General features: G+C 43.1%; 1 protein-coding gene across 5 annotated transcripts in view; it reads left to right on the plus strand.

Moving 5' to 3' along the window:
* caps2 (calcyphosine 2) overlaps positions 1-24,267 on the plus strand; it is a 43,503-nt gene extending 19,236 nt beyond the window's left edge. For 4 of the 5 annotated variants that reach the window (XM_078567740.1, XM_078567744.1, XM_078567741.1 and 1 more), the window contains 11 exons: positions 148-215; positions 968-1,090; positions 2,952-3,026; positions 5,427-5,522; positions 6,976-7,069; positions 8,324-8,442; positions 10,701-10,768; positions 12,527-12,681; positions 17,390-17,509; positions 18,830-18,926; positions 22,114-24,267. In XM_078567740.1, coding sequence (XP_078423866.1) covers positions 148-215; positions 968-1,090; positions 2,952-3,026; positions 5,427-5,522; positions 6,976-7,069; positions 8,324-8,442; positions 10,701-10,768; positions 12,527-12,681; positions 17,390-17,509; positions 18,830-18,926; positions 22,114-22,289 — 1,191 coding nt within the window. In that variant the 3' untranslated portion in view covers positions 22,290-24,267. The remainder of the gene's footprint in view (positions 1-147; positions 216-967; positions 1,091-2,951; positions 3,027-5,426; positions 5,523-6,975; positions 7,070-8,323; positions 8,443-10,700; positions 10,769-12,526; positions 12,682-17,389; positions 17,510-18,829; positions 18,927-22,113) is intronic. The other variant, XM_078567742.1, reaches the window with a different exon arrangement.
* The last annotated feature ends 1,001 nt before the right edge of the window (positions 24,268-25,268 follow it).

The following is a 25,268-nucleotide window of genomic DNA, read 5'->3' on the forward strand; positions in this document are numbered from 1 at the left end:
ATTTTGGGCTAAATTCTTGACCAATTGGAGGAAGGTATTCATGGTTTAGATGCTCAGAATGTAACGTGCAGAACTCAATATTCACGCTGTTAGGTTAGAAATTGAAATCTCTATAAAAGTGTGAAATGATTCTAACTTTGTACATAGGAGGATCTCGCTGCGCAGAAGAAAAAGCAGGCAGTGGTAGAGCAAGTGTTGGTGGATCAGCTTTCTAGGTAAGTAAGAACAAGGCTGACTTTCAAAGAGATTCGGGCTAGAACGTTTTTCAGATTAAGGTTTTCTTTTAACCAATAACTATTTTGCTCTATGCTCCTGTTGGCTACTGTGAAGGAATGGGGTATTTCTGCTGCAACGTAATTTAACCCTTCTTTTTAAATATATACAGTAATACTTGTGCAGGTACTTTTCTGTTGAAGAAGCTTTACAATGTGCATGAACACTCTAGGGCTTAAATGGGTAACGGATATCTCTTTTATGTGAATTGATATTATATTGGCATTATATTGGAGCAGTAATAGCAAGGTGGTTGGTACTGGTGATTTTTTAAAAATGTATTCATGGGATGTGGGTGTCACTGTCTGTGAGTTGTAGATGGCGGTGGTGTTCTCTGTAATGTTTACTTGGTTGTTCTGTGCAATATTTTGAAGGTCATTATTTGAATACTTTGGTCTTTCGCAATAGCAATTGGATATTTTGGCTACACAGCCTTTAGCCACCTTGACCCTGTTCTCTGAATTTCCCCCTAAACCTCTTTTTTTTTGTTACTCACTCTCTCTCCCCCTTCCTTCCCTCAAGATTCATCTATTTCACCAAGCTTCTGTTCACTCCATCTAATCTAACTTTACTTATGGCCATTTATGAAATGATATTTCAATGTTTCTTTACGTTAAGGAACTACTTTAACAGAAATTTTTGATGATGAATTACCAGCCTTACTGTACCTCCTGATCGTTCCCATCCAAAACAGGGCAGTCATCAGTGACCCTGGACAAGATGCAAGCACTACTGATCTGAGTCAGCAGCGAACTTCGCTTCCTGGTCTTGGCTCTGCACCCCTGCGCTTTAGAAATAGAAAACTACATCAAACCAAGTATGTGTTCATGGAATATTTGAAGACCGAATTCAATTCTTTGTATGTGCAATCATAAATGTTATGTATGGCTCTGTGGTAGCACTCTGGCCTCGGAAACAGAAAGCTGTGGGATCAAGCCCCACTCTAGAGACTTGAGCACAACATCTAGGCTGACACGTCAGTGCTGTGCTGAGGGAGTTCTGCAGGGAAGTACAGAGGAAACGTTAAACCGGGGTCTCCATCAAACCTCTCGGGTGAATATAAAAGATCCCATGGCCCTATTTCAAAGAAGAGCAAGGGAGTTCTCTCCGGTGTCCTGACCAATATTCATTCCTCAACAAACATAACAAACAAATTACTTGGTCATTATCACATTGCCATTTGTGGGATCCTGCTGTGTGCAAATTGGCTGCTTTGTTACAACAGTGACTACACTCAAAGAAAAAAAGTATATCATTGGCTGTAAAATGCTTTGGGATATCCTGAGGCTGTCCAAGGCTCTTAATAGGAACATCATCAAACAAAATTTGATACTGAGCCACATAAGGATATATAATGATACTAGGTCAAAGGTAAGTTTTAAGAAGCGACCTAAAGGAGATGAAAGAGATGATGCAGAAAGGCTTAGGGAATTTCAGTATTTATGGTCTTGGCAGCTGAAGTCCTGGCCACCAGGTAAAGCAGTGAAAATTGAGGATGCACGAGAGGCCAAAATTAGAGCTCCCTTGAACGTCCTGCATCCCTGGATTGATAAGTGACACTACTTAATGGTTGTGAAGTAACACTGTTACAGGAATATAAAGGAAAGGTCCTGAGATCCATCATTGCTCGCACTCTCCATTAGACAGTACCATTTCTGGCTATCCTCCCTAATCACAGGTGATGCTGACTCTTGGGGAGATGTGAGGAAAACAGAAAACCTTGTGGCCATTTTCAAGGGAAAATGGGATCTTAAATCCCAACAAAGACAATTAGGGATATTCTACAAGAGCATGGTTAGCAATGATGCATCACCAACTAACTTCTCCCTCTGTCTCATATATCCCAGAGCCCTTAGGAACATGGGATTATCCCAATACTGGAACTGGACTGATCCCAAAGATCAAAAGACAGTTTTTTAATTTCTCCCCCATTCTTCTGGTGTTATAAACAACATCCTACTTGTTCTGCTATTAACACATTCTACCACTCTCAGCACCTTCTTTAGACTTTAACACTACCATTAACACTCCTTTTGCCTTTTGTCCATGACATCTTTGTAATGTCTCCTGAGCTCTCACCTATCCCTGACCTTCTATATTGTTTCACTTGCTCCACCCCCTCTTAAACAGTATAAAATCCATCACATTTCTACTTCTCTTAGCCCTGAAGAAGAGCCATATGGACTCGAAACGTTAACTCTGTTTCTCGCTCCACAGATGCTGCCAGACCGGCTGAGTTTTTCCAGCATTTTATGTTTTCGTTCCAGGTTTCCGGCATCTGCACTATTTTGCTTTCAACATCCCACTTAGGTTTGTTTTGTAAATTACAATGTATTTACAGCACAGAAATGGGCAAACGGATCCCTGCCTAAGTTTATGCTCCACCTGAACCTCCTACTACCTCTGTGGCAGCCTCCCCTCTCGTAAGACAATGGTTTGCGCGTGTGGTTGTCAACTCCGTGTGAAGTCCTACCGCCCCTCTCCATCCATCTCCATCAGCACATCCTTCTGCTCCTTTCTTCCTCATGCACTTATCCAGCTTCCCTTAAACGTATCTATGCTATTTCCCTCAACTGCTCCCTGTGGTCGCGAGTTCGACATTCCACCCGCTCTGAGTAGAGATTCTCCTGAAATCATTTATTGTATTTATAAGTGCCTGATATTTATTGCCTCAATAGGGTAAAGACAAGTTCAACGTTGACAGAAAGTCTGCTGTCAAACAAGTTGCGCTTCGATGCCCGGATTATTTCAAGGTATACTGCAATCTTGTCAAATTTTTCACCATTGTTACTATATGTGATTAATGAGTTATTTGGCCCAATAAAATTTCAGTATTGCTTTTCTTTTAAAAGTTGCAGCATGTGTATTCAATGTCAAGAAATTGCACGTTCTCAGAGAATGCGGAAAGCGATTGAGCAACCATTGAATTTTGCATTGGGAGAAGTAAATAAATGACGTTGGACGATCAGAATGGCCTTCCTCATCAAGAAGGGATGGAATAGAGTAAATAGAAACAGACTGTTTCCAGTAATTGAGGAGTCTAGAATGAGATTCAAATGTAAGACATTTAGGACAGAGAGCAAGAGAAACATCTTACACAGAGGGAAACAGAGTTAACATTTCGAGTTGAATATGACTTATTCAGAACTTGAGTTCTGAAGAAGTCATATTTGATGTGAGACATTAACTCTCCCCCATCATTGAGGATGGGGATATTTCTGGACCCTCCTCCAGTGAGTTGTTTAATTGTCCACCACCATTCATGACTGGATGTGGCATGACTGCAAAGCTTAGATCTGATTCGTTGGTTGTGGAATCGCTTGGCTCTGTCTAACGCTTGCTGCTTATGCTATTTGGCATGTGAGTAGTCCTGTTTTGTAGCTTCACCCGATAGGCAAGCTAGGAGATGTCTTCAAACTGTACTCTAAATGGCAGTTCTATTTGTGTGGACTCCTGGGAATCAAGGAGTCAGGTGTATTGACTGATTCTATTGTAGTCCATTTGATAGACTTGCATTGTTGCTGCAGCAGGTGGTTTTTTTTATATATGTGGCAGTCTTCACCCAACTCAGCAAATGTTTCTGAAACCCTCATGGAGCTGCCCAGAGTCTCTGCAATGAAAACGGAAAATGCTGGAAACACTCAGCAAGCCAGGCAAGGGAAACGGGTTAAAATTCACGTCAATGATCTTTCAACAGAACTGGAAAAAGTTGAAGATTTAGCAGTTTTTAAGCAAGTACAGAACCTGGGAAAAGTTGGCAGTGGCGGAGGGAAGGGGAGAGAGGAAAAAAACGAAAGTCTGTGATAGGGTCGATGGCAGGAGAGATTAAATTACAAAAGGGATGATAGTGCAAGGCAGAAGGAGATGGTAATGGGATGAATAAAGAAATAAAAGATGAGTCTAGAGGATGTGTCAATGGCAACAGCAGAACCATTACCATCATCTGTCTGAGAAAATTGGAACAGTAGTTATGGTACGACATTATAGAAATCAGAGTTGAGCCCAGAAAGTTAATCAAAAGGTGAGGTCTTGTTGCTCAAGCTTCCTGTTGAGCAGCATCCCTTTCTATAGCTTCTGTATTGAGTCAGTCAGGAGGGACACCCACATAACAAGAACAATAGTAACTAGATTGCTTTAAACGCAGCAAATGTCCCAAGGTAAGGAGCTGAAGTGTGAAGTAAAACCAGACATCAAACCAAAGGAGGAGAGATATGGAGAAGTGACCAAAAGAGGTTTTTTAAAGAGAGGGACCATATTTCAAGCTTCAGTTTTACTTTAGCGCCTTTGTTGTTTCCTGTATCTAGGGGAGGTATATTTAAGTATTCAGTTATTGAAAATCCACTGTTTTTGCTCCTGTTCATTTACTGCTTACCGTTCAGAAAATTAGCCTGGGATGTTGTTGAAGCCAGGGTCTGATGGAGTTTATTGTCCCACCCATTGAAAGTCAGATAATCCGCTTGGTGCTGCCTGATAAATAAATCCCTCCACAGTGGTTGACAGGATCCTGAGAGGCAGCTTGATGTTACGACCTGCCCACTGTGAAAGCTTCCAGCACCCGTATGACACATCTGTGCAATCGCCCTCCCCAGCATGGGGTGCTGCGTGGGCCGTGACCGGAAGTGATGCGTACACCATTTTGAGGGTCATAGGCTTTTGTAGTGCAAGCTCCAGCTTTGCCACGGAATCAAATTTTGCAGCTGTTAGAGCTGCAAACATTTACTGGTTCAAACAACCTAAAGTGTTAACTCTGTTTCTCTCCCCGCAGATGCTGCCTGTTCTGCTGAGTGTTTCTATCAAAGGTGACAATTGCCCGTTTGATCACAGTACTTGATGCTTTTATATATTGTGCGGGCACACTCCAGCTCATAGGGACTGTGGATCACCTATAGGAGCCACTTTGGTCATTCATATCTCTGTAAATTTTATATGCTCCATTCTTTCCATCTAAGGATAATTTAGGGTTAATTTTTGTGGTCTCGCTGCTGGTATAGAGTCTCGCTAGTAAAGAGGGTTCGGACAATTAAGGCTACAGCTCCATGTTATTGAGATTATGGCCCAATCCACACTCTGGTCTCGCAAGGCTTCGTACCAATATCACCTCACTGCGTGGCTGAGGAACCCGCCTAACTTGGATGCACTTCTTTCTTTAACAGGAATGGACGGGATGCGTGCAGAGAGCTAATCGGTTTTTTCTTTGCTTTCGATAAGTCTATAACGGTGTACGAATATCGCCAGTTTGGGAAAAACAGGTACGCCCTCTTGTATAAGACAGGAAATAAATATTTAGAGCACAGATTCTCTAACCCAGAGGGTCGTGGATGCTCCATCGCTGAATATATTTAAGGTTGAGCTGGACAGATTTTTGGTGCTTCAGGGAATCAAGGGTTATGGCGAGCAGGCAGGAAAGTGGAGTTGAAGCTGAAGGTCAGCCATGATCAGATTGAAGGGCAGAGCACCCTCGATAGGTTGAATGGCCTGCTCCTGCTCTTATTTCTTATGTTCAGATTAGGCGTCCCAAGAATGTGCCTGATTTGTATGGTTGGGTGATCTAGTTTCATCTCTTTGGAGCTGGATCATGGAACTGTTTATTTTTTCTCACTCTGGTCCACAATAATCATTTGCTCGCCCGTGACAAGTATCTGAGACTGAATAAAGAAACAGCTGTTGTGAAATTATGCTTCTGATTGAATGCATCACTATATCTGTTGAGTTTACTGTGATTCGGGCCTCTCTGGAAAGAAGAAAAGAACCTGAGTTTGTTTAGTGTCTTTCATGACCTCAGCGCTTCATAGCCAGTTAAGTACTATTACCTAGGGCGGTGTACGCACTGTATGATATAGGGAACCAAGGCAACAATTTGCGCGCAGCAAGTTTCTACAAACAGCAGTGAAATAACTGATCAGATCATCTGTTTTAGTGTTTGAATTTAAGGGCTAAACATTGACCAGGAGACAAGGGAGACTTCCCCTGCTCTGCAAAATAGTGATTTTGCGATCTTTTCCATTCGCTTAAGAGAGCAGACAGGATCTCAGATTAACACCTCAGCTGAAAGATGGCTCCTTCGACAGTGCTGCACTCCCTCAGTATACACTGGAGTCTCAGCCTAGACTTTTTTCCTGAATTCCCTGGAGTAGGATTCAAACCCATGACTTTCAGACTCAGATGGGAGCGTGCTAGCATTGAGCCACAGCTGAGGTAGTTTTTTTTTTCCCTGCCGAACACACAAGGCAGCTCCAAGAGACGAAGCCATATCTATTTACACAAGAAAAACCTAATACTCAGGGTAATCTGTGAAAATGTGCCCTGGGTGCACAATCCACCATTTATTTGTCTCTGGATTGCAGGTAGGATCTCCACTATTTTTGCCCATGTCACTTCAGAAGATAATTAAATACGTCACACCAGACATCTTCAAGCAGGAGAAATCCACAGAAATTTACTTCAAGAATCTTATGTGATCAGAAACAAGTTAGACTTCTGATTTGTCACACGTTCCCATGTCTGACACTCCTGTACTTGGCCATTTGATGGAATGTGCATGGCTTCACCCTGTAGTCCTGCAAATCACAAAACATCTCTCAGAGGATATACGGAAGTGTCAACACTGGGAACTGACCTGTATCTTTACCCTCTGCTTTGACAACTGTGTTCCTTTACAATCTCTCAGACTTGAAGGTAAAATTGGATTTTTTTTTCTCTCAGGACGAAAGCACTTCCGTTCATTCAAAGGGGCATTTACTGTCATCAGTATGGGAGGAGAAAGAGAAGGCAATATGATGTTGGAGATTTCCATGTGGTAGGTAGCAGAACTTCACAGCATACAGGCCATTCAGCCCATCAAATCTGCATCCCTGTTTTTCTCAATAATTCTAATGTCATTTTCCCCTTTCCTGTTGGTACTGTAATCTCTTAGTTTATAGTATTTCTCTTTTAAAGCAACTGTCCAATTCCCTTTGAAAAGAATCAGTTCTTCAGTAATGGCTTTGTGGCAGAGAATTCCACTTTTTAGCCAACGTGACTTTTCAAATCTCTCCTCGCTCCTGGCGACATCCTAATGATTCCATACTGCATCTTTTCCATTGCTTTGGCGTTGTGCACAAAATTGTACAGAGTACTCCACCTTCAGGCTAACTCAAAAAGAAAAACTTCAATTTATATAGCACCTTTCATGACCTAAGGACATCCCAAAGTACTTTACAGTCACTGTATATTTGAAGTGTAGTGGCTGCTGTAATCTAGGAAATATGGCACAGCTGATTGCACAGACGAAGCTCCCCTAAACAGCAATGAGGCAATGGTCATATCATTTATTTCAGTAATATTGTTTGAAAGATAAATATTGGCCAGGACACTTGGGGTAACTTCCCTACTCCTCTTCGAAATGGTATCATTGGGTCTTTTTGATCGACTGAGCAGGTCGTTGGGGTCTCTGTCAATGTCTACTACTAAAGATGGTGCCTCCAAAAGTGCAGCAATACCTCAGTACTGCACTGGAAGTGTCATCCTGGATTTTCTGCTCAAGTCTCTAAATGACACTCCAACCCACAACTCTCTGACTTGGATGCAAGAATGTTGCCCTTTGAGCCAAGTTGGACAACCAAGTTTAACATTATCTCTTCACTCTTGTAGATCCAGCCTCTGGTTCCAACAACAGGAATTCCATTTGTCTCTCCATGGGTTTATTGACATTCATTAATAACCTTTAAAATCCATGTATGATTTGCCATTTTACCTTTTTAAGTGGAGGGTATAGTCTTTCAAATTGTTGTAAGAAAGCAAATGGTTCACTAATGTTCTTCGAGGGAAGGAATCATGTCATCCTTAAACAATGCGCTCTACATGTGACTCCAGTTCATGCCAACATGGTTGGGTCTGGCCTTGCAGAGCCTTCAAGGAGAAGGCTCACCACCACCTTCACAGGGCAATTAGGGATGGACATTAAATGTCAGCCTTGCCAGCGATGTCTGGGGATGAATTAAAAAAAATATTGGTTGTACTTTAGCTCGTGTACAGTGGTGACATTTTTCATTTTGTTTCTTTTCTGTGCTAGGGTGCGAATCTGACCTTTCTGACCGCACAACATGTTGGTCTCCCAACAAGTATTCAAGAGAAACCGTTATTAACTTTACGGATCATTGGCATTGATGAAATGGCAAAGCACTCATTGCTGTAAGTACTCGAGGAATCTTTTATCATCCTCAGCTCTTCTACAAAGCTCAATATAGGAAGTAATAAGTCACAGAGATTAATAAAGTGAACGCCTCAGGATGCCATCAAGGAAGGTTTTAAGAAGCGTACAAAAACGAGGAGACCACTCCATCTAGGGCAGAGTCTAAACAGGGCTATCAAATGAGTTTGGATCGCACACTACTGAAAAGTCATTGATTGGCAACACTGACTCTGTTTCTCTCTCTGCACAGGTTGTCAGATCTGCTAAATATTTCCAGCATTTTCTGTGTTTTTTAGATTTCCAGGACCTGCAGTATTTTACTTTTGAAGTGAATCTTTTAACAGTGTGACAAAGTGAATGTGAATGCAATTTCTATTGTGGTATTTGCTTTGAAGTGAATTCAACCCTCCAGTGTTAAATTGTTTTGAAGAATCTTAACAATTTCAAAGGCGGTGTGGGTGTGATAGACTGGGAAACCCAACCTCACTACCCAAGTCCTGCTGTGTGTGGCTGTTTAAATTACAAGGGCAGTCTTGTCACCAGTCTGATAACTCTGTTTTAGGCTTCTGCCCTAGATAGGATGGTTTCCTTTTGAAGACATCCCTTAAAACCTACCTCTTTGATGTCCCAGAGTGCTTCACGTTATCAAACAAAACTTTGACACTGAATCACATGGGTCTGCTGGAATAGTTGAACCTGGGTTCAAAGTGGGCTTTGGGCAGTGGATGAACTGAGATGGGCAATATTATGCAAGTGGAAGTAGGCATTCTTGGTCATGATAAGGATGTGGAGTTGGGAGCTCAGCTTGGAGTCAAATAGGACGCCAAGGTTGTTTGCATTTATATAGTGCCTTTAATGTAGAAAAACATCCCCAGGCACTGCAGAGAGAACAGATAGGCACACAGTAGAGTAGCAATAATGATACTGGACTATTAGTCCAGAGACCCAGAGATATTAGACCAGAGTCTAATATTCCACGGACATCAGTTCCAATTCTACCATGGTGGCTGGGGGAGCTTAAAATCAGTAAATTAATAAATGTGGAATAAAATGCTGGTCTCATTGATAATGACCTTAAAACTATCGAATTGTCGTAAAAGCTCATCTGGTTCGATAATGTCCTTCAGAGGAGGAAATCTGCCATCCTTACCCTGTCTGGCCTACACATGGGGCAGAATCTTCGGCTTGGCGAGTGGGGGCGGGGCCTGCTCGTCGAGGGGTAAAATGACACGTGGTGATGTCGGGACACCCGCCCAACGTCATCGCGTGTCATTTATATTTTCAGCTCGGCGGGCGCCGACTCAGCTGCGCGCCCGCCGAACTGTCAAAGGCCTATTAAGACCATTTAAATATCAATTAAACTAATAAACCGAGCTGCCCGTCCAACCTTAAGGTTGGCGGGGGGCAGGCGACGAGCCCAGACGGCCTTCGCGTTTTTCAAGGAACCTCATCCACAAGCGGGATGAGGTTTCTTGAACATTTTTAAAGTGTTTTAAAAGTTTTTAATAGAATTAAGGGACATATCCCGGCTCATTTGACAGTTTCACATGAGGGGACACGTCCTTAAAATTTTTGTTTACCTTTAATCAATGTTTCATAAGTGAAAGTAATTTCCCTGAGGCACCTCCGTGCCTCAGGGAGATTTCTGCGCTCTTTCGCATACTTGCGTGAAAGACCGCACTCCGGGACTCAGGGAACCACCCCCCCCACCCACCCCCCCGGCCTGCACAGGGAGTGCACAGCACTTCCAGGAGCGCACAAAATGGCGGTGTGGACCCAATTGGGGGTGCCGATCAGGTCTGCACCCGCTACTGCACAACCCCCCCCCCCCCCCCAACCGATGGGGGGAAATTTCCATCCATGATTCCAGACCCACAGCAATGTGGTTAACTCTTAACTGCCCTCTGAAATAGAATAGCCAGCCGCTCAGTTGTATCAGGTCACTTAAGAAAAAAAAAGCACTGTGTGGATGTACCTACACCACATGGAATGCAGCGGTTCAAGAAGGCGGCTCACTACCACCTTCTCAATGGGCAATTAGGGATGGGAAATAAATATTGGCTTAGCCAGCGGCGCCCATGTCCCGCAAGTTGATTTAAAAAAACACACCAGCATCAGAATGTATAATTGAATTTAGTAACTAGAATATGAAGACTCGTTTCTAACTGCAGATACCTTTACAAAATATTTATGTTCTAGCCTGTTTTTACTTGATTTAAAATGCAACTTTTCTTTTCTCTGAATTAATTTGCTACAGAACCAGCAGTAATCCAGCTTTGAGTAAGCAGGAGATCGATGACAGAAATACCGTTATGTCTGTGCAAGGTGAAGATTAGAGGATACACCTGTGATGCAAAAAGAGTAAATAACTATCCACAACTGAGCTGTCTGCAATGATTGGCCTTTATCTTTCACATTCATCAAATTATAAAAACAAACGCTACGTTTTATAAATTTAAAACTTTTTCATTATATAACGTTTTCTCACAGAATCCTGCAGCAAGTAACTCACCTCCTGACTCCCCAAAGGCTGCCCACCAGCTACAAGGCATAAGTCAGGAGTGTGATGGAATACTCTCCACTTGCCTGGATGAGTGCAGGAAGCTCGACACCATCCAGGACAGAGCTGTCCGCTTGATTGGCACCCCGTCCACAACCATTCACTCCCTCCACCACTGATGCACAGTGGCAGCATCATGCCTATTCCACCCCTTTTAAAGGGCAGTCCCCCTGCCCTTTCCTCACAGTCCTGCAAACTTTTCCTTTTCAGGTAGCTATCCAGTTTCCTTTTGAAAGTTACTATTAAATCTGCTCTCACCGCCCTTTCGGGCAGCACATTCCAGATCACAACAACTTGCTGCTGTCAAAGTTAATGCCCCCGTAAAAACTCAGGAATGTAGCAGATGTTTGTTAATCCTTGGTGTTTGAACTTTGGCAACCTGTAGGTCTACTTAAGTCCCACTGCATGTGGCTGTTTAAAATACATGAGCAGTCTTGACACCTGGTGATTTGAAAAGTTTTAGCCATCCATCTCGCAGTGTAAAGTATTGCTGAGAGTTTAGCAAATCGGGCAGCTCTCCTTACCTCAGTTGTTGTTTCTCCAGGTCCTGGATGCCTTGAGTTTTGTTGGCCATTTTTAAAATAAAAAAAAAATGTTTCCTTATCCCTCTTTGGCTCTTTAGCCAATTACCTTACATCTTGTGACCTCCTGAAAAGTAGAAACAGCTTCACGCTATTTAATCTATCAAAACCCCCATATAAGTTTGAAGACTCTCTATTGAATCTCCCATTAACCTTCACTGCTTTGAGGAGATCTGACGAATTCAAACAGAAAATCAACAAGTAGGAGAGATGCATTCAAAGAGATTGGAGTTGCGTGTGATTTGTGGGCTAGATGGATGAGAGTGAAAGAAAACATAGAAATATGGGAAGAAAATATATTTTGTTGCAGAGCACCAGGACTATACGCCAGTAACATTGGTGTTCCTACCAGATCTGAGGTCTTTGGGTAGCATTCCTGCCTCCGAGCCAGAAGTCCAGGGTTCGAGCCCCACCCTAGGACTTGATGGCCAAGGAAGGTGCGCTCGTAACATAGCCAGACAGTTCGAGTATAAGCCTGTAAATCCTTCTACCAGTGACAGGCAGTAACAGCGGGAGAGATTCCTGGTCAGCTATGTGATGGAAAGAACGCTGGAGCCTCGACCATCGCTATCCATGGCTCCAGGCTACAACATGCACGTGAAAAGTGCATGTTACCAGAGCAACTCAGAGTCTCTGAGTGAACTGTAAGACGCCACTAGATCTAACCCGGGTCTTAAATTTTGCAAACAAGATGTTGATCTATAGTTGACTATCTCTGCTACAGGTACCAAGATTCTCCCCAGGGCCTAACCAAGCAGACCCAGGTTAGCAGTTAAGCCTTGCAATTAAAGACTCGTGACTCAGAACTTATGAGCACGGCCACAGAAGAGCTGCTGGTATTCTTAGTAAATTTAGTTAAAGAAGTTTGAGAAAATAATAAACAGAAGTTCTGCTGCATGTAGAAATTCAAATTTAATTTGTTTTTTTGCTGCTCTTACTCAGGACTGCTGAAAGAGAAGCTCAAGAAGAGAGGAGTTCTCACCATGACAGGTTTGGTGAGGTTTTTTCACCAGCGTGATCAGTGTGGAGGTGGGGTGCTGCAGAAAATGGAATTAAGACAAGGTCTGAAGGAGTTCCACTTGGAGCTGTCCAATAAGGTCAGGACAAACAACAACTTGCATTTATCTAGTGCCTTTAACATTGTAAAACATCCCAAGGCCCTTCAGAGGGGCGATTTATCAGACAGAATCTGACCCTGATCCACATAAGTAGCTATAAGGACAGGTGACCAAAAGCTTGATCCAAGAGATAGGCTTTAAGGAGCGTCTTAAAGGAGAAGAGAGAGGCAGAGAGGTTTTAGGAGGGATTGCCAGAGTTTAGGGTATAGGCAGCTGGAGGCACCTGTAGGTGGAGCAAAAAAAAATCAGGGAAGCACCAGAGGCCAGAGTTAGAGGAGTGCAGATATCCTCGGAGGGGGGTGGGGCTGGAGGAGATTAGAGATCAGGAGGGGCGAGGTCATGGAGGGATTGGAAAACAAGAATGAAAATTTTAAAATGCAGGACAGGGTGCCATTGTAGGTTAGTGAACACAATGGTGATGGGTGAATGGCACTCGGTGCGCCTTAGGACATGGGCAACAGTGTTTTTTGGCGACCTCAAGTTTATGGAGGGTTGATAGCTGTTCATGAGCACTCAAGAGGTGTATGTAACGCTGCTCTAATGTAAAAGTGAGAAGATTAAACATTGTGTTCCGAGATATGAAAGTACTCTCTTTGAAATTCATCCTCATGATCTTGGTGTCGTTGGCAAAGCTGCCATTTATTGACCATCTCTAAGTGGTGCAATGTTTGATTTATCAGGAGGACCTCACTAGGCCATTTCAGAGGTAAATTAAGAGTCAGCCCCACATTGTTGTGAGACTGGAGCCACCTGTATATCAGACTGGGCAAGGATGGCAGGTTTCCTTCCCTAAAGGACATTAGTTGAACCAGTTGGGTTTTTCATGACAATTCAGCAGCTTTGCTTTTACCGATACCAGCTTTTTATTTCCATATTTTATTTATTTTATGTACATATTTTTGAAACTGAATTCATGTCCTCAAAATGCTAAGGTGGGATTTGAACTCATGTTCTCCCAGATACCTGCTCATTCTTCCAACATCTCAAGATTTACTTGCAATAGTCGAGCAGCCAGGACAAAGCAGCCCACTTGATTAGTGCCCCATCCACAAACATTCACTCCCTCCAACACCAACACACAGTGGCAGCAGTGTGTACCATCTACAAGATGGACTGCAGAAACTCATCAAGCCTCCTTAGATAGCACCTTCCAAACTCACGACCACTACCATCTAGAAGGACAAGGGCAACAGATGCATGGGAAGTTCTCCTCCAAGCCACTCACCATCCTGACTTGGAAATATATCGCCGTTCCTTCACTGTTGCTGGGTCAAAATCCTGGAACTCCCTCCTTAACAGCACTGTGGGTGTACCTACGCCACATGGACTGCAGCGGTTCAAGAAGGCAGCTCACCGCCACCTTCTCAAGGGCAATTAGGGATGGGCAATAAATGCTGGCCCAGCCAGCAAACCCCACATCCTGTGAAAGAATTTAAAAAATGCCACAACTGTCCTCATTCGCACGTATCTTAGCAAACTTGCGAATCATTTGCCCTGCACCATAAGACCATAACAACATAAGAAATAGGAGCAGGAGTAGGCCATTCGGCCCTTCAAGCCTGCCCGGCCATTCAATAAGCTCATGGCTGATTTGCCACAGGCCTCAACTCCTCTTTCGTGCCAGCTCCTCATAGCCCTCAACTCCCCGATATTTCAAAAATTTATCTACCTCCTCTTTAAGTACTCTCAATGATCTAGCCTCCACAACTCTCTGAGGTAGAGAATTCCAGACATTCACGACCTTCTGAGAGAAGAAATTCCTTCACTTCTCAGTTTTAAGTGAGTGTCCCCTTATTCTGTAACTATGTCCCCTAGTTCGAGATTCCCCCACTAGTGGAAATGTCTTCTCAACATCTACCCTGTCAAGCCCCCTCAGAATCTTCTACATTTCAATAAGATCACCCCTCATTCTTCTAAACTCTAATGAATAAAGGCCTAACCTGTTTAGCCGTTCTTGCTAAGTCAACCCCTTCATCCCAGCCTAGTGAATCTCTTTTGAACTGCCTCCAATGCCAGTATATCCTTTCTTAAATACGGGGACCAAAACTGTACACAGTACTCCAGTTGTGGCCTCACCAACACCCTGTACAGTTGTAACAAGACTTCCCTATTTTTAAACTCCAGCCCCCTAGCAATACAGGCCAAAATTCCATTTGCCGCCTTAATTACTTGCTGCATCTGCATGCTAACTTTTTATGTTTCATGCACAAGAACATCCAGATCCCTCTGTGCTGCACTTTTTTGGAGTCTCTCTCCATTTAAATAATTGTCCGCTTTTTGATTCTTCCTACCATAGTGCAAGACCTCACACTTTCCTACATTAAAATCCATCTGCCAAGTTTTTGCCCACTCACTCAACCTATCTATATTCCCTTGCAGATTCCTTATGTCCTCATCACAACATGTCCTCCCACCTATTTTTGTATTGTTGGCAAATTTGGATACGTTACACTGTCCCCTCCTCCAAGTCATTAATATAGATAGCAAATAATTGAGGCCCTAGGACTGATCCTTGTGGCACTCCACTAAGTTATGTCTTTCCAACCTGAAGAAGACCCATTAATCCTGACTCTCTGTCTTCGGTGTGTTAACCAATCCTCAATCCATGCACCAGCACCTGAACCATGAGATGAACAGGTTGATTCAGGTCAAGAGAGAGAAACAGCACTTCTCTAACAGGCCTGTTTTTAATGAAAGCAGCAACACTGTTTTCCATGGTGATACGATTTTAAACTCTGATAAACTCCTCTTCCAATCTTCTATCACATTTGTGTATATCACAGAATCACAGTGCAGAAGAGGCCCTTCGGCCCATCGAGTCTGCACCGATACGTGAGAAACACCTGACCTACCTACTTAATCCCATTTACCAGCACTTGGCCCATAGTCTTGAATGTTATGACATGCCAAGTGCTCATCCAGGTACTTTTTAAAGGATGTGAGGCAACCCGCCTCCACCACCCTCCCAGGCAGCACATTCCACACCGTCATCACCCTCTGGGTAAAAAAGCTTTTCCTCACATCCCCCCTAAACCTCCTGCCCCTCACCTTGAACTTATGTCCCCTCATGACTGACCCTTCAACTAAGGGGAACAGCTGTTCTCTATCCACCCTGTCCATGCCCCTCATAATCTTGTACACCTCTATCAGGTCACCCCTCAGACTTCTCTGCTCCAACGAAAACAACCCAAGTCTATCCAACCTCTCTTCATAACTTAAATGTTTCATCCCAGGCAACATCCTGGTGAATCTCCTCTGCACCCCCTCCAGTGCAATCACATCCTTAGTTTATAAAAATCTCTGCATAGAGTTGTTAGAACAGATATATACTGGAGGAAAGAATATAGACAAAATAAAACAAATCAAAAAAGCATCTGTTCATTTTCCTGAGACATACAAAACACAATTGTACCAGACAAACACCTCATATCGCAGTGATGTGCCCAGACATTTTTCTTCAAACACTGACATCTAGAGGCGGAATATTGTAGTTCAAAAAAGAGAGCCTCCTGTACAACACAATAGAAAACATTGGAATAAATAAAACACAATTATCGCCAAAAGAGAAAGTACATTTCCAAAGAATCTTCATCTATATTTAAAAAGAGGGACAGGGAGTTAGGTAGGGAAACAGCCAAGCAGAGGGCAATGGGAGGAGTGGGGGGGGGAGCAAAAGAGGGTAGAGCTTTCGTGGGGGGGAGGGGGTAGAAAAGAGGGGTGTGGAGAACAGAGTTAGGAGGCAGGCAGTACAGGGTGATACAGCTTCGGGGAATGGGGAACAGTGGTGCAAACGCAGAGCAGAAAGAAATTTATATAAATACAAAGTTGAGGAAAGTGTTTGCTGGGTGCAAAATTACATTAATTGGCTGCAGGTGAATGAAAACCAGATCAGAAAGAATAAAGGCTGAGAGGATGGAGGGGCCAAATAACAGTTAGATATTTGGTTGACAATTAGGATTTTCAGTTTGAAAGTGAGAAAGACTATAAAGGAGAGAAGGAGCGGAATAAATGGGAGGGAAATGAAAGATTTAGGGACAAACGTGCATTAGCTCAGAGTTCCTACCCTGGTAATTCCTACAGCAAAGTGTGAATAGTTTCCCATGAAACCTTTAGTGTTGTTGAGGACGAGTCTCTGCATTCGGGAGAATGAGGCAGCACAAGTCGAGTCTAAGCTGGCCTCAGTCAGAGGATTCGAGGTGAGGTTCAGAAATGTCAGCTTGGCGAGATTTGATACAATTTTACTGTCTGTTTATTAATACGCACATTATTGGTGTAGCCTGCACAATGGACCTTGGTGTCTTCAATTTTTTCAAAAGAAGCGTGAAAACAATTTACTAAGTGATCTAAAAGATTTACTCTGACACTAATAATTATTAAATTGTTTTACTGAATTCCTTATAGGGAGGTTGATTTTTTTTTGTGATATGCTGGAGTACTAGACACCACCTGCTCCAAGATTGTGTTAGAACCATAGAACACTACAGCACAGAAAACAGGCCATTCGGCCCTTCTAGTCTGTGCCGAAATATTATTCCGCTAGTCCCATTGACCTGTACCTAGTCCATAACCCTCCAGACCTCTCCCATCCATGTATGTAGTTTAACAAAAACGAGGAGAATGTTCCAGACTGCAGGTTATTTAAAATAACACTTTAGCGTGTGCTAAAAATCGTTGCCTCTTTTTGTAGGATTTTGAGTCTATATGGCTTGTACTGGACCAGGATGGTGATGGTGAAGCAGATTATTACCAGTTTATTCGAGTTGTCATTGGAGAAATGAACGAATTTCGTAAAGCGTTCGTTAGGAAAGTAAGATTGTTATCTTTTCTCTGTCACGCTACTAATATGTTAGAAGAGATAGTCCATAAACTGGGTCTAAGTCAGGCGTCTGGTCGTAAATAATTTTGAGACATTTCCTTTCAGCTTCATACTCCCAACTAATAAAGATAAGCATTCATCTAATGCATTTTACATCCTCAGGATGTCTTGATGATCTTCAGACAATGAACTAGTTGTGAAGTGCAGTAATCTTGCTGTCTTGTAAGCAAATGAGATCACCGATATGCACGTGAATGAGTCACACAACTGGGTCAGGTAAAGTTAAAGCGTAAGACTTTAAGAAGGAGTTATTTTAACTTGTGCAGTGGCATAAAACAGGTACTATTGGATTGGACCCCAATACTTTATTGATGTCAATGTAAAGGAAGATCATAGGGGTTTGTTTTAATGGGTGAAGAACTGATATCACTTATTAAACTACCTGATTAACAGTCTGATAAGTCATAAAGTGAAAACTTCTTCCAAATCGTTTAAATCCTGGAACTCTCTCCCTAACAGCACTGTGTGGGTGTACCTTCGCCACATGAACCGCAGGGGTTCAAGAAGGGCAGCTCACCACCACCTTCTCAAGGGCAATTAGGGATGGGCAACAAATGCTGGCCTAGCCAGCGACACCCACATCCCATGAGTGAAATTTTAAAAATTGGCTGCAAGCGTGACATAAAGCAGCTAATGGGTGGTTAGCCCTATACGGTTGAGGCTTTTAAGGGATATTCCATCCATATGTTGCGGAAACCACTACAACAACCAGAAGCGAGTACCCTTGCTTTACCTCAGCCCAGAATTCCAAGATGGAGGTCCGGTCTCCATTCACCAGGACTGTCCCGAATGGAGTTTGAACCTGGGACTTCCTGAGTCCAAGGTGGGAATGTAAGCAGTAAGCAAAAGGCTCGCTCCATTGTAATTTGGGGATGTGCTACTTCTATAATTGAAATTTTACACTATATAAAACACACTATTATTCTGCTGTTAAGCTGAAGTGATGTTTAAGCTGGACTGTCCCTTTAAGACCAGGAAGTTAATTTGATATAAGCAAACACAACCTGGGGTCGCTCAAAGCTTAATTGTTCTTTGGTGAAATAACTGCAGATTGGAATGTGTTGGTTGGTTTCTTGTTGATTTTCTGAAACATAATTGAACTGTATCAGTAACAAAGTGTGACACTGGTGCATTTGGCATACATTTTTAATACATAAAATAATTAAATCTCTTTGCATTGGATAATATATTGTAGCTTTTTTTTAAGCTCCTTTTATATTACTTTAGTTATAACATTATTTATCTTCACAGGCCTATATGAAGCTTGATCCAAATAAGACTGGTAGCATTTCTGTGAATGACATTAGCAAGTTCTACAGTGGAAGGAAACACCCTAAAGTCTTATCAGGTAATAAACTAAAGGTCTGCTCATGACGTACATCGTCTGTCAGTAAGTATTCATTATTACTTTAATTAGAGTTACGGGAATGGGTTCCCTACGTCAGTGACTCTGTCCACATTAGACTCCTTTGCTCAAGAAAGCCTCAGACAACACTGGGCAAATTGGACCTTCAACAGAACTTACACCTGATTGAGAATTATGAGCTGCTGTTTGGTCAGGAACTTGGCAGAAAGAACATGGAGTAATACTATTGTACATGAGTTTAGTCCTTCACACACAGCACAATTACATCGACCGAATGCTGTTTGCTGATTTGTTGTGCCCTTTGACAGATTTATCCATCACATGACTCAAAACAAGATTCCTATCACCATCCAGTTCATCAGCGAACTTTGCTGGATTTTAAAAAATTGATATGGGGGTGAGGGACTTGGCGAGGTTGGTATTTATTGCCCTTAGTTGAGAGGATGGTGGTAAGCCATCTTCTTGAATCGCTTCAGTTCATGTGGTCCCATGTGATGTTGGGCAATTCCTGGGCAGCAAAGGAACAGCACTATGTGCCCAAGTCAGGAGGTAATTTAGTCCTTCTCAGTCATAGAGGCCATTCAGTTCTTGCTGTCTCTCTGTGGAGCAATCCAGTCAGTCTCATTCCCCCGTTCTATCTCTGCCAGTCCTGTAAGTTTATTTCCCTCGAGCCCATCCAATTTCCTTTTGAAATCATTGATCATCACTGATTCCACCACCCTCATGGGCAGCGAGTTCCAGGTCCTTACCACTCGCTGCGTAAAAAAAAAGCTTCTTCCTCACATTATCCCCGCATCTCTTGCCCAAAAACTTAAACCTGTGTCCCCCTCGTCCTTGTATGTACCTTCAGCCAATGGAAACAGCTTTTCCTTGTCTACCTTATCTAAACCTGTCGTCATCATGTACACTTCTATCAGATCTCCCCTCAATCTCTTTTGCTCCAGTGTTAGAGGTCGCAGGTAAATACGGTGCAGTCAGAGTCAATTTCTGAGTTGCTGCAGTGCATCCTAGTGGATAATACACCCAGTGTGCTGACAATGGAGAGGGTTCATATCAAGTCCAGTGACTAGGGCACCAATCAAGCAGACTTCTCTGACCTAGATGGTACTCAGCTTCCTGAGTATTGTTGCAGCTGAACCCACCCAGGCAAGTAGTGAGTATTCCATCACATTTGTGACTTAAACTTTGGAGATGTTGGATGGTCTTTGGGAAGTCAGGAGGCGAATCACTCGCCGGAGGTGACCCAGCCTCTGACTTACTTTGGTAGCCATGTTGATACGACGGGTCCTGTTAAACCTCTGTTGTATGGTGATCCAGGATGTTGGTGGTGGGAGACTTCATGTGGTACCATTTGAAGGTTAAAGAGAGGCTTTTGGGATTTTTCTTGTTGGAGATTGTTAATACTTGACATTTGGGCGGTATGATCATTGCCTGCCACTTGTCAGGAGGCTAAAGCTGAATATTGTTCAGGTCCTGTTGTAGGCTGTATGGGCTGCTCCAGTGACTGAAGCTGAGAACTGTAGAATCATCAGGAAACTGCCCATAAACTAACTACACAACGGACAGGAAAGCCATTATTGAAATAACTGAAAACGGCTTTGACAAGGGCACAGTCATGAGGAATTTCTGGAGCTGCTACTGACTTATCTCCCTTTGCCTGAAGGATGACTCCAGGTCAGGGACATTATAACTGAGTCAGTTAAGACAATGGGCAGGATTTTACCACGGGTTTCCGGACCTCGATGTCAGGATCGAATGGGAATCCCGAGCTCGCACTTGCCAGCGGCAAGACGGGCTCGGCAGTTTTCCTGGAGGTGGCCTCTTAATTGACCGTCACCAATCCTGCCGCCCATAGCGGGGTCCTGATGTTGGCGGCTCATTCAGAGTGCTGGCAGTTCTGAAGCCTCGGTAGCCTCGCCTGGAGGAGTGGGCTCTGCTGTGGTGGGTCGGGACTCGAGCCTCATAGTGAAGGTACCCTCAGAGGGGCGAGGCCATTAGCCCCTGGGAGTGAAGGAAACTCCTCCGGGTAAATCGTTTGGGCCCCTGATGTGGCCTATCCTGCCGGTGACGACCTCTTTGGGGCATGAAGCTTCCTCTTTGGGACTCTGATGGTTCCTCAGGCTGCTGCAGGGTGGACACTTCCATTGAGCTAGTGGCCTCCCTGTGGTGGTGGGGGTTGCTTCTCCACCACTGGAAAAATGCTGGCGAGGCCACAAAATTGACCCTAATTGGGGCCTTAAACATCTTAATTGGCTGGTAACCTCCATGGAGCAGACACCTGATCTGCTTCACAACCCATCCATGGGGAAGTTCCCTGGCAGCAGCAGTGCATTGGGGAGTTGTCCCAGTGTGCCTCCCCCACTATTTTCCCAGCCTCTCCCACCTCCAAGCTCACCATCCTAAAGCCAAGAACATTCAGTCCAGTGAGTTTAAAAATTCACAAGTGAATACCTCCCTGATGATGGAACAACTCACCAAATTCATAAACATTAAGACATTGTCAGACACTCGATGCATTGGAATCAAGTTCTGTGCTTTTTAAAATAAAAATGATTTCACAGATTCCCCCTCTCGCTCTGTACACATGCGTCAGGAATGCTGCCAGAACTTAAATGAAATAGCCAGTAGTAGCACACTAATGCTGCATCTCTTGAAGTGACGTGGACATTAAGCATGCAGTGAGACATAGGTGGGGGACAGGAACAAAATACAATGCAACTACACAAAAAAAAAACACTTGCATTGTGTGGAGCCAACATATTCTTGCTGCAACGTTAATATGACTGACGCTTGTTCTGTTTATGTGGGCTGTTTGCATGTTGAACTCTTAGCCCTGTCATACAAGTGTCCCTATAACTGTGGTCACCCGTGATTTTGGGACACAATTTGGAATACCAGTGTACTGTGGTATCAAGCGATTGGATGCCGTTGGGCCTCTTGCTCCACTGAGCGCCCCATTTCAACATCATTGTTGAGGGAAGCCCTCGTCAGGGAGTGTGAGAAATCTTGAGGGAGAGTCATTGAGCACTGGCACACCTTCTTCTGGAGCCAGCATGCCATGGGCGGGCAGCAGGTTTCTCTGCATGCTGCCCATCTCCCAGCTTCTCCCCACCGGCACTCTTTGTCGAGCACTGGTTCAATATTGTCCTCTTTTACGATCCTTTTGCAGGAGAATGTTCAGAGCAGCAAGTCCGAGCAGCATTCCTGGACACGTTAAAGGAGAGCTGCGTCAGCTCCAATGAAGTCACTTACTGTGAATTTGAAACTTATTACGAGGGACTCAGCCTTGGAATTGCAGACGATGAAGATTTTGCCAATGTGATGAGGAATTGCTGGGCAGTGTGAGATGGGAGGAGGTGCAAGGCAAAACTGGAATGACCTTTATTCCTGTGCAAGGTAGTTTGCGTTGATGTGCCTTTTATAAAATGTGTTAAAGTTGATCGCAGTAAAGAACGCCATGTAACATTATGAAGTGCTTTTGGATTTTCACACAGTTGAGCTGTAGATCTAATGCTTTTTATGACAGTTTACTTTGTGCGAGGTCAACATCCAGAGTAAATTTTCCTGGTATAGGAAAACCAGACTGGCTGGGAACCTGTGTGAAGAAGGAACCCCTCCCAATTCTCTGTCCCTTAGAAAAACCATGCGCCATCTCTTACAGTTGTGACCTTCTCCCTGCTTAGTGATCGTGTTTTTATTGCAGGTGTAGGACCATTGAAATATGCTGTAAATTCTAACAACATATTAGTGCAAATGTTTGATGTTTCACAAGCTGACTAGCTGATTTTGCAAGTGTACTTTTATTTGGAACACTTAGGATCGAACGAGGAAATTTAATCATTTTGAACCCACCATACCCTAAATTTTGAATGTTTAAAATTCCAGGGATTTTATGTATCAAATACCACACACCAGAACTGAGCTGTTCCTGGTGTTTCTAACACTATTCATGTAGTCAATTACAAGCTCTTATTGCAATTAATACAATACTTCAAAACTACTTAATTGGCTGCAAAGTGGTTTGGGACATCCTGAGATTGTGAAAGGTGCTATATAAATGCAAATCTTTTTTCATATTAATAAGTTTAAGTACAGAGTATGTATCAGAATCTCTCGATGTATTTTCAATGGCACATTGACAGGTGATTGGGATCCTTCCATCTGCGAGGGATGATGGGAATGCAACCTTAGAAATTGGGCAAGGTCAGATTTGATCATGTGCTGCACTCCTTTTGATGGCTGAATAAGCCGATTTGGGAAAGATAAAGCAAGTGCCACACCTGAAGTAGTCTCTTTCTGGCGGTGCACATCGACTAAACGCGGAGATGCTTGTTTACCTGGAGCCTGAGGTTTCTGAATATTGAGCAATGCATATGGTACCCTATTTGGGTAATAATGGCAGATTGGTACAAGGTTATTTTTCCATGACATGTATCAGTGATACATAGAATTATATAGCATTTTACAACACAAACAGACCAAATGGTCTGTGCCTGTATTTGTGTTCAACACAAGCCTTCTCCCAGCTCTCTTCATTTAACCCCATCAGCATATTCCTCTACTCCTTTCTCTCTTGTGTGTTTCCTAGTTACGCCTTAAATGCATCTATGCCATTTGCAATCAACTATTCTGGGTGGTAGCGAGTTTCTCATTCTCCCCACTCTCTGGGAAAAGAGGTTTAATCTGAATTCCCAACTGGATTATTTTTAAATTTTTGTTCATGGGATGTGGGTGTCGCTGGCTAGGCCAGCATTTATTACCCCTCCCTAATTGCCCTTGTTATGAGGGCATTTTTAAGAGTGAACCTCGTTGCTGTGGGTCTGGAGTGACATGTAGGCCAGACCAGGTAAGGACACACATTACCTTTCCCTAAAGGACATTAATGAACCAGATGGGATTTCTTGGTGACTATCTTATATGGCCTGTAGCTTTGCTCTTCCCACTTAATTTTCCGTTAAAGTGGATAATGGTGGACTATTGTATAGAACTCTGCCTAGCAGTGCCCCAGCTCCCCAACCCTGCAAACACCATGAAAAATATACAGGGATAACTTCACCCTTGAGGGTCTTGGTGAGAGTTGTTACTAATACATTAAAGTACTTGTTCCATTTAAATATAGTAAAATTTACTGTGAAAATAGATGATTAAACATTTTGTGACAGAGTTCCAATATTATATTTGACATTAATTATTTGTCAACTTGGGCTACATTGTATTTTGATTAGTCGTTATTTCCTTTGACTTTATTGGTGTAATTATTAAATTGTAACTTCATATCTTGAAATGAAAGATGTACATTATAACTAAATAAATTGTTGAATGCAATTTTTTTTGATGTAAGTATTATTCATTGTCCTCCACACTGCAAAGCATCAGCAAGGGAGGGGAAGAGCCTGGAATGGGCTTTTAAAGGACATTTTTGAAGTCAGAGGTGGGAGCACTACTACTGATCCATGATCGGCACTTTTTATTCTTGATCTCGAGTCAGAATGTCATAAGTTCAAGCCTCACTCATAATCTGAGCACAAAATCCAGATCAAGTATAGAGGGAGTTTTACACTAAGGCACTGCCTTTCAGACGTGACCATAAACCAAGGTCCCATCTTCTAAAGTGGATCTAAAAGATCCCAGGGTACCATTTGAAGAAGAGTAAGGGACTTCTCCCTGGCCTCCTGGCCAATATTTATCTTTCAATCAACATTACAAAAATGGTTTAATTGATAGTTTGTCTTATTGTTGTTTGTAGGGGTTTGCTGTGCATAAATTGGCTGCCGTGTTCCCCTAATTACAAAAGTGACTGTGCTGCAGAAGTGCTTCATTGGCTGTGAAGCAGTTTGGGACATCTTGAAGTTAGGAAAGGTGCAAGCCCTTCCTTGGAATAATTGACACTGCATCTGTAGGCATGAAATTGCATTGCAACCTTGTAGAAATGGACTGATGTTTATGCTGATGGACCCGGTGTTGCTGTTGTCTTGGTAATTGGTGTCCTACTTTTATTATCCCCATAAACATCAAATCTGAGTTAATGCTGCTTATTGCTGAGTTACAGAATTGACAATGCTGACCTTGCTGATTTCCTCATTCAGCCTTGTCCAAGTCCTGCTTCTCTGGGACATGCGAAAATGCACAAGTGAACCATACTGAGCTCTGGTTTGAAGCATGTGAATTTATATCAATTCTCCGTACAACACTAGTGTTGAGGGGTGCGGGAGAGTTGGTTCAAATTAAATACAAAATCATGGATTGCACTTTTCAGCTTCCAACACAGGAACACCCTGGATTCATGTGGGGCTGGGACTTCCCATCTAACATCATGGTGGGAGC

This window comes from Cetorhinus maximus, chromosome 22 (assembly GCF_964194155.1).
Source record: "Cetorhinus maximus chromosome 22, sCetMax3.hap1.1, whole genome shotgun sequence".
NCBI classification, from domain to species: domain Eukaryota; kingdom Metazoa; phylum Chordata; class Chondrichthyes; order Lamniformes; family Cetorhinidae; genus Cetorhinus; species Cetorhinus maximus.